Source organism: Rhinopithecus roxellana, chromosome 19, assembly GCF_007565055.1.
Source record: "Rhinopithecus roxellana isolate Shanxi Qingling chromosome 19, ASM756505v1, whole genome shotgun sequence".
Lineage (NCBI taxonomy): Eukaryota > Metazoa > Chordata > Mammalia > Primates > Cercopithecidae > Rhinopithecus > Rhinopithecus roxellana.
In genome coordinates, this window is record NC_044567.1 from 73941121 (window position 1) to 73950726 (window position 9606).

Sequence of the window (9606 nt, forward strand, 5' to 3'; positions counted from 1 at the left end):
CGTCTTCCGCGAGTCTGGGGGCGGCGGGGTCGGCGGCCGGAAGGGGCGAGGCGCGGCGGCTGCGCGGTTGGCCCTAGGCGCTTCCCCGGGCGGGGCGGGGGCGGGGGCGGGGGCGGGCGCCGGAGGGGCCGGGGCGGCCTGAAAAGCGCCCGAGCGCCGCCCCCCACCGCGCGGCCCGGGCCCCGCGCCCGCTGCGGTTGCAGTGCCATTCACACGCCCTCTGGCCATTCGGCGCGGCGCGGGGGCGGGGGGCGCCGCTTCAATGGGGATTTCGCGGCCCGGCGCCGGGGCCGGGGGCGCGGCCCGGCCGCGGGAGCCGCCCGTTGCTACGCGGTGGCGGCCGGCACGGCGGCCTGGGCCCAGCGGCCGCATTATGCGGGTAATGCGGTGTGACACCGCGCGAACAAAGGCGGATTGAGCGGCCCAGCGGGCCCCGCCGGACGGGGAAGGCACAGCGGGGCTGTCAGCGCCGCTCCCAGGCTAATCCCCGCCCCGCCCCCGCCGCCCCCGCCGCCCCCGCGTTCCAGGGGCTGGGAACCCAGCGCTGCCCGGGGCCCAGGCGCCGCTGCTGCCGCAGGCCGACCGGAAACGAGGGGCGCCTGCCCTCGGCCCCTCTTCCCCGGGGCGCCCCGAGGGCTGGGGCGGCTGGGATTGGGGCGAGTGAGCGGCGCGGCGGGGACCCCGGGGTCGGGAGCACAATTGGACGCGGGACCTCGGGCCCCGTTGCCGCAGTCGTAGGTCGGGCTTGGCAGCGCAAGCGCGGGGCGCGGGCGGCACCGGCTCTGCACTCTCCGCCCTGCCGTCGGTGGAACTGGGACGGGCCCCTCTGTAGGTGGCGCAGGAGGGCGTGGGGGCCGCGGAGAGCGGCCGCGGGAGCCACGAGGGGTCCCGGGTTTCCTTCTTGCAGCTCTCGGCCCACAGCCCAGGAGAGGAGGCGGGCGCCTGGCTTCTAAATAAATTTGGTCACATTTATGACCAATTTTGCCGACTAGGCCGGCCCGGTGTTTCGCAGCCTGTGCCGGGGGTCACCTCCGGCTCCGGGGTCCTGCCGTGAGGAGAGAGATGGTTGGGCTGCAGGTCTTGCAGGCCTTGGCCTCCCTAATCGTCAATGTCCACATCTATAAGATGAGTAAAACTTTCTATGTGAATGAAGCACATGCAGAGATGATGACCGTTGTGAGGAGGTTGGAGCACACCCCTGACAGTCTCCCCTTGCCCTGCGCTGGACCTTGGGATAGAACCAGGGGAATTGCCCCGTGTCTCTACCCTTCTGGGTGGGGCTTGGCCGTGTCTGGGCGTGAGGGCAGGAGAATGGGGATGGGGAGACTGAGGCACGGGCCATTACCCTCCTGGTGAGAGGCGCTAGGGGCAGAGGGAAGCCGTGTCCATTTTTTTACAAAAAGGGCGACAGAGACCGAGAAAATGAGAGGGGTCGCCCCTATGCATCCAGGTGCGGAAGGGGTGGGCCTGGGCAGGTTTAGGCTGTAGATTCCCAGGCCTCCCTCCTCGCAGACCTGGAGCTCACTCAGGCGTGGGAGGGCTAAGGCCTGTGCTGGGTGGTCTCTGGACTTCGGGAAGGTGGAGGGCAGGGGGTGTGTGACCAGCTCAGAAGTGGCTTCTGTTAAGGTTGCTGCCTTATCTCTGCAGCAACCTGCCAGAGCTTTGGTGTTGGCCCCTGTTTCTAACAGGCACTGCTCTGCCCTGTGGCATTTGAGGCCCTGGGCTAATTAGCAGCCTGGGGCCTCAGTTTGCTCATCTGTGAAGTGGGGATACCCAACTGGGTCTAAACCAGCCAAAGAGGGTGGCGAAGCTGCCTCCCTCTAGCCTCAGGGCTGGTGAGCTCTTCAACTCTTCCTGGTCTCCTTCCCCTAACGTCGTGGCCTGGGAGGTGGAGGCAGGGCAGGTGCTCCCAGGCCGGGTCCTGAGTGCTGCCTCCCCACGGCCTCCCCGCAGCCACCCGCGAGTCGGCCTTCGTGCACGCCATCGCCTCGGCCGGCGTGGCCTTCGCCGTCACCCGCTCCTGCGCCGAGGGCACCTCCACCATTTGCGGCTGTGACTCGCATCATAAGGGGCCGCCTGGCGAAGGCTGGAAGTGGGGCGGCTGCAGCGAAGACGCTGACTTCGGGGTGTTAGTGTCCAGAGAGTTCGCGGACGCGCGTGAGAACAGGCCGGACGCACGCTCGGCCATGAACAAGCACAACAACGAGGCGGGCCGCACGGTGAGCCAGGCTGCCCTCCCCCAACCCTGCAGGGAGCCCCCTCGCCCTTCCCCTCCGGAGCTGGCCTGGCCCCCACCCCACCCATTCCGGCAGCCCTGTGGGTCGCGGACTCCTTTTCTCCTTGGCCAGGCTTGGCCCCCTCCCCACCTCACAGCCACTTCGGCTGTCCACCCTCCTTCCTCCTTGGGCAGTTCCTGGACTCCACCCCACCCGGGATGAGTCGGCCTGGGAGCATGGCCACCCCGTGGGATCAGGTACACCCATCCATCCTGTGCACCTTGGCACGCAGTGTAGGGCTGTCAAGTCCTGGGAACCTGGCTCTCAATTCAGCCTCCACTCCCTTACTGTGCTTGTATGATCTAGGGTGAGTCACAGTAAGTTCCCAGCCTCAGTTTCCCCGTGTGTTAAACGGAGATAACTCCTATTTCTTTTTTACTTTTATTTTTTGAGACGGAGTCTCGCTCTGTCGCTCAGGCTGGAGTGCAGTGGCTCGATCTTAGCTCCCTGCAACCTCCACCTCCCGAGTTCAAATGATTCTCCTGCCTCAGACTCCCAAGTAGCTGGGATTACAGGCGTCTGCCATCACACCAGCTAATTTTTGTACTTTTGGTAGAGACGGGGTTTCGCCATGTTGGCCAGGCTGGTCTTGAACTCCCGACCTCAGGTGATCCTCCCGCCTCAGCCTCCCAAAGTGCTGGGATTACCACCGCGCCCGGGCAACAACTCCTATTTCATATGCTGTGAGAAGTGGACGTGCTGTCTGCCTATGCTTGGGGTGTGAAGGGGGAGGGAAACATGGTCCTATTCTTTAGGTCTTACCTCAGTCCCCATCAGTTCTCTTCTTGGCACAGAGGAGTAGAGAAGGCTGGAGGGAAGGAGGTGGGCAGGGGCAGAGAGGGAAGGCCCAGATGTGCCCCTTCATGAGGTCAGTCTGGGGGCCAGCTGCCACCTCTCTCCCCCAGACTATCCTGGACCACATGCACCTCAAATGCAAGTGTCACGGGCTGTCGGGCAGCTGTGAGGTGAAGACCTGCTGGTGGGCGCAGCCTGACTTCCGTGCCATTGGCGACTTCCTCAAGGACAAGTATGACAGCGCCTCGGAGATGGTAGTAGAGAAGCACCGTGAGTCCCGAGGCTGGGTGGAGACCCTCCGGGCCAAGTACTCGCTCTTCAAGCCGCCCACCGAGAGGGACCTGGTCTACTACGAGAACTCCCCCAACTTTTGTGAGCCCAACCCAGAGACAGGTTCTTTTGGCACAAGGGACCGGACTTGCAATGTCACCTCCCATGGCATTGATGGCTGCGATCTGCTCTGCTGTGGCCGTGGCCACAACACGAGGACGGAGAAGCGGAAGGAAAAATGCCACTGCATCTTCCACTGGTGCTGCTACGTCAGCTGCCAGGAGTGTATTCGCATCTACGATGTGCACACCTGCAAGTAGGGCACCAGGTAGGGCTCCGGGAAGGTGGGGGAGGCTGGGAGCCTGGGCGCAGGGAATGGGGTTGTTTGCTCATCTCTTCTTCTTGACGACCCCCTTCTGTTGCTGAGCTATCCAAGACACACAAGTTCCCACAGTCAAAATAGGAAGCCAGGATTTTTCAAGCTTCCATGAGAATGGTCCTTGGGCAGAGACTTGGTGGATTGCACAAAGCACAGATAAAAACCCAGTGTTGGCTGGGTGCAGTGACTCACGCCTGTAATCCTAGCACTTTGGGAGGCTGAGGTGGATGGATCACCTGAGGTCAGGAGTTTGAGACCGGCCTGGCCATTATGATGAAACCCTGTCTCTACTAAAAATACAAAAATTAGCCAGGCGTCATGGCAAGTGCCTGTAATCCCAGCTACTTGGGAGGCTGAGGCAGGAGGAGTGCTTGAACCTGGGTGACGGAGGTTGCAATGAACTGAGATTGCACCACCGGACTCCAGCCTGGGCGACAGAGTGAGACTCCATCTCAAAAAAAAAAAAAAAAAAAAACCCAAAAAAAACAAAATCCAGTGTGTGCACATTAGCTACCAGCAATTGATTAACATTTTTACACAAGTTAGTAAGTTATGAGCCAGATCAAATTTTTGCATAGCCACTAGCTGTCATTCTTGAGCATTCTGTGGAGCTGTGGGGTTGGAAGCTGGGAGACCTGATGTCTGGTCCTAACTTTGTCAGCAACTTCCTGTTCTTTCACTTTTCTGGGCCTCAGCTTTCTTACTATAAAGTGGTGATGGTGTTGGGGGGTGGGGGCAAATACCTCAAGCGGAGAGCCGAAATGTCTCCTCTACCCCTGAGGCAGAGTCAGTGTGCATCCACCTTGAACTTAGAGGGCAAGTTCTTGCACAAGCATAAATCTTACCGACCTCAGGGAGGTGGGTGGGGGAAGCGGCATATAAACCCATATCCTGACAGATCTGAAGCTTGGGTGGAGTGGGGAGCACTCTCACCGAGTTTATGGATGATGACGGGGAGCAGGAGGGATTCAAGTTCAGAGTGGCTGGGATGAGTAATCAAAGGATCAAAGGCTGGTGGATTTTGTTCCCAAGCTTCCCAGAGGTGGCCTGCCTGGGAGGCGCTATGCACTGGCCCTGGGTTTCACAGCACCCCGGGATAGGTCAGCATGGATGAGGAGTAGTCCTGGACCCCAGGAGTGGAAGGTTTTTGAGGCTGGGGTGCCATTTCCTCCTTTTCTCTCCCCTGAGAAGGAGCCTAGTGTGTCGAGGCATGAGCATGGGTGTTGGAATTAGGCCCTGCCGTGCTCCAGCTCCTACCACTTGCCAACCGTGTGACCCAAGCAAGAAATTCTTCATAGAGCTGGTTCCTCATCTGTCGTGCTCCCCCGAGGTGCTGTGAGGGACAAATGAAAGGACCCTGGGGACAGGGCTTGGTTAATTGGGAAGCACTTCCCTGCTGGGTCATTGTTGGCTGGGGTGGTGCTGGGGGACAGCAGTCTGTGAAAAGGTAGAGTCCCCCCTCGGTGATGCAGTTCCGCAGGGCACCTCTGAGCTACTGGCACATGTCTGTGCCATAGGGAGTAGGGGAGGGAAGTGGACGGGCCTCTCTTGAGATATGGGAGGTACCTGACATCATGGAGAAGAGCTCTGGCTGAGGGGCGACTCACTCAGCCCATCTAGGAAGCCCCTTGGTGCAGCTCAAGTTCTGTCCTGGTGGGGACAGTTCAGAAAGGCAGTAGGTGGCACTGCCTTTCTTGGTGTCTGAACAAAAGCAGTGTGGGGAGTGGGAGAGGACGAAGGTGAGTCCAGTGGCTCCACTCGTCTGCTCAGCTGTCTGGCCTGAGAGTGCCAGTTTCCTCCTCTGTTCAGTGGTGGTGACAATGGCAGCCCAGCAGAATTTTTTTTTTTTTTTTTTTTTTTTGGAGACTGAGTCTCGTTTTGTCGCCCAGGCTGGAGTGAAGTGTGCGATCTCGGCTCACTGTCACCTCCGCCACCTGGGTTCAAGTGATTCTCCTGCCTCAGCCTCCCAAGTAGCTGGGATTATTATAGGCGCCCACCACCATGATCGGCTAATTTTTGTATTTTTAGTAGAGACGGGTTTCGCCATGCTGGCCAGGCTGGTCTTGAACTCCTGACCTCAAGTGATCCACCTGTCTTGGCAGCCCAAAGTGCTGGGATTACAGGCGTGAGCCACTGCGCTCAGCCAGAATCAGTACTCTTCATCAGCCCTCTTTCTCCCCGTTTCTGAAATGGACAATGAATGTTTTTTTTTTTCCTCAATCTTATGTAAAATGCTACATAGATATGGTTTCAAGATGCTGTGGTCCAAGTGGTTTCTACCCTGAATGCCTTCTCTGTGGAAGCTCTGGAGGCCTCACTCTGTGACCAGTGGAGGACACTCTTCCGACACGGTGCCCTTTTGATGAACACTCCCAGGCCAGCTCTTCTGCCTTACTGAACCCTGGCTTCTTCATTTGTGAACTGGGGATGAGAACTGTATTCTGTGTAGGGTTGTCCTGTGGACTGGAGACCTGGTACATGAAGGGCCTGGCCCGGGGCCCAGGTGCTCAGAGGATAGCCACAGAGGCTCCTGGGCCAAGCAGAGCTGACCTCCCAGAGCCACCTCTGCAGGGGAGCGCCCTGCTCTAGAGCAATGGGCCCAGGCTTGGCCGAGACTCTGCTACTCCCTGCCGACGCTGTAGGCAAGACGGGAGCCTGCGGGACGCACTGGCAGGGATGGCAGGGGACAGTCTTGAGCTGTTCTCTTGGCTTCCCCGACAGTCTTGGCAGTGCAGGCAGGAGAGAGAAGCGAGTCCCAGAGCAGGCCCCGGGCCCTCCACACAGTGAGGAAAGAGCCCCTGTCAAATGGCTTGTGTCCTTCCTTTGTGGGGAAAACACCTTTTCTGTAGCTTTTTGTAGCTTTTACCCAGTGTCTCTGGCTAACCATTGATTTGGTGCCTTACAAGTGCCAGATTGATTCCTCGTCACTCTGCTGTTGTGAACATGGTGAGCTGGAAAGGTTCCGGCAAGAGTCAAGTGGCCTGGCTGCGCCCACATCCTGGATCTGTTACTACCTTGCTGAGAGACCTTGGATGTGTCCCTTCAATCTGGCTGAGCCTGTTTCTGCCTCTGTAAAGTGGTCTTGGCCTCGTCAGCCCCCAGAGAGCTGGGGGTTGACTGGGAATGCTTCAAACCCTTTGTGAGATATGACTATGCAAATGAATAAAATGAGCACACTGCTGCTCCAATGGGAAGGAATTGTTCGTAATTAAGTAGGCTTTCTCCCATTTGGACAGCTCATTATCAAGCTATTTAGTGCGGTACAAAAACACAGTGCATGCCTGGCGTGAGCCCAGCACAGCAGTTGACTCGGAGTTGGGGACTGGGCCCTTGGCCGGGCATTGTTTCTCCCATCCTGAGTGACCTGCTCCTGGGCTTCCTGTTGTCCAAGGCCCTCAGCTAGAGGTGGGGGAGGTAGAATTTCGATCCCATTCTGTGAACTCAAAAGCCCTGCTTCTCCTGTGAATCATGCAACCTCCCTCAACAGTAGGCCCAAAGCACAGAGGTCAGCTTGGAGAAGCCACCCAAGTCCTCATCACCTCTGAGCACCAGGGACATGTTCAGCTTCATCAGTAGCCTTTGATCTTTGAACCCCAACGGGTGGTCTCTGGGAACGGAATTATGTTTCTAATTCTTCCTCTTTATTTTCCCCAAGGGCGCTGGGAAGGGGTGAAGTGTGTGGCTGGGCAGATTCAGCGAAGTCTCATGGGAAGCAGGACCTAGAGCCGGGCGCAGCCCTCAGCGTCAGACAGCAAGGAACTGTCACCAGCTGCACGCGTGGTAAATGACCCAGACCCAACTCGCCTGTGGACAGGGAGGCTCTCCCTCTCTCTCATCTTACATTTCTCACCCTACTCTGGATGGTGTGTGGTTTTTAAAGAAGGGGGCTTTCTTTTTAGTTCTCTAGGGTCTGATAGGAACAGACCTGAGGCTTATCTTTGCACATGTTAAAGAAAATAAAAATGAAAAAAAAATTCGACTCCAACAGAATAGGCTGGGCTAATGTGAGCTCTCGGCCTGGCAGTCAAGATATCAGCATGGGCAAGGTTCTGTTTCCAAACTGCTGCTTCTGGTGACATTCCAAGACGCCTGTGAGGTGGGAGTCAGGAAGTAGGGTGCACCCCTGCAGTCTCCTTTTCTTGGTCTACTCCCATTCAAATTTGAGCTAATTTCTCTTTCTGATAAAAGCCATAGGTTTAGCTAGGATGAAGTGGTAGGGAGGTCCGCGGCAGTTGTTAGAGTAGGATTTGGAGTTTGGAAGAACTGGCAGCTCAGGGTGGCCTGGTCAGCCATTTGAAGAGCAGCTGTGTGTTCTTCTGTCTCATTTTCTCTATAACCCTGTTCTGCACAAGAGGCAGTCAGATCTCAAAATCTTTTTCTACCATTCTGCAGTTCCCACCGTCAATGCAGTTCTGTTTTTTTTTTTTTTGTGGTAGTGGACATTGTAAATAGGTTATGTAAGGGGGCAAGTCTTCTCCAGCTCAAATGGCTTCCTAAATAAAGAAGCAGTATCTTCGGAAGGGGCCATTCAGTCCTTCCCAGCCCTGCTCACCTGCAGATTCTGTGTACAAATACTCCAGGTAGAGCAGCTGGACTCCAGGTCACCTTAGTATAAGTTAGACAAAGAATCCATGAGGGAGTAGCAATCGATTCCTGAAATTCCAACCTTGTGACTAGCAGATGGGAAGGATGAAAACCATCCCTTTGTTTCGTCTCCAGTATGGACCCATCTTACTGTGTCCTTTCTTCTCTGGGGCCAATGTGAGTAAACACGGACAGAGCTCTTTCCCCCAGCTGCTCCTCCCTCACCTGCATGCTGAGATAGCTTCCACCCATGCAGTTCCCAAGGATCTGGATTAGAAGTTCAAAGGGGAACCAGCAGTCACGTACTCCCTTGGGTGAAGCAGCTCACGGCTGAGTTCTCCCTGAGGCATACTGGTCCAGCCAAGGGTCCTAGAGAAAGCTAGCAAAAGGGAGGCACATGGATTTAACAGTACGAATCAGTTCAACAACTGTCTTAGGGAGAATCAGAAAGAAGAGATGCAGCAGGGGAATGAGCAGAACAAAGGTTTTTCTTTCTCCCCCTTCTCGCTGGGGTCTACCTGAGCCTGACCTAAAATACCGGGGCAGCGGTCTCCCAGCTGGTGCAGGCGGGCTTGCCAAGGCGGCCGTCCAGGAGCCCGCCTTCACTCCTAAATCTGCTGGCCACAAGCCCTGCTACACATCTCCCCACCTCCGCCGAGTCTGAAATGCCCCTCCCCATCTCACCTTAGACTGAAAAGTTTTAAATCATGTCAACTGGATAATGCTTGCTTTATGTGAGAATACTTCAGCAGAATGGATACGAATTTTCAAAACAATCTTTTCATATCTATGTATTCTATATTAAAAGTGATAAAGTCATGTTCCTGGGGCGTATTCAAGTAGCTGACAAGTAATTATTTAATAATAGTACATGAGTGCATTGTAATGATTCTCGCCGTAGTCAGGTAATAGTATCCAACCGAAATTTCCTACCAACCTGCTGTATCCAAAGTTTTGTAAAAAGTTGTAGAAGTTGTTGATCTTTTTGATTTTATATTCAAAAAGTCTCTTTTTATAAATATTATTTATTATACAATGTATATACCTTTGAGTTAACTAAGATTATATATTATATAAATATATATATATTTGGAGAAAATATATTTCATCATGCAGTTTTTTTCTGTTAAGTCATTAAAGAGAAGGTAAACAAACCTAAAATGGATACATTGTACACTGTGTGGAGTTTCCAGATTAATGCTCAGGAGGTCAAGGATATGAGATTCTGAACATAGTGGCCTCAGCTAATTAAATGACCAAGTGAAGGTCATTTCCTCTTTTCTCTAAGCAAGATCGTCAGAC

General features: G+C 55.4%; 1 protein-coding gene across 1 annotated transcript in view; it reads left to right on the top strand.

Moving 5' to 3' along the window:
- Positions 1-9397, top strand: part of WNT3 (Wnt family member 3) — a 54622-nt gene extending 45225 nt beyond the window's left edge. The window contains exons 3-5 of the mRNA XM_010389040.2: positions 1954-2219; positions 3182-3669; positions 7376-9397. Of these exons, the coding sequence (XP_010387342.1) occupies positions 1954-2219; positions 3182-3661 (746 nt within the window). The 3' untranslated portion in view covers positions 3662-3669; positions 7376-9397. The remainder of the gene's footprint in view (positions 1-1953; positions 2220-3181; positions 3670-7375) is intronic.
- The last annotated feature ends 209 nt before the right edge of the window (positions 9398-9606 follow it).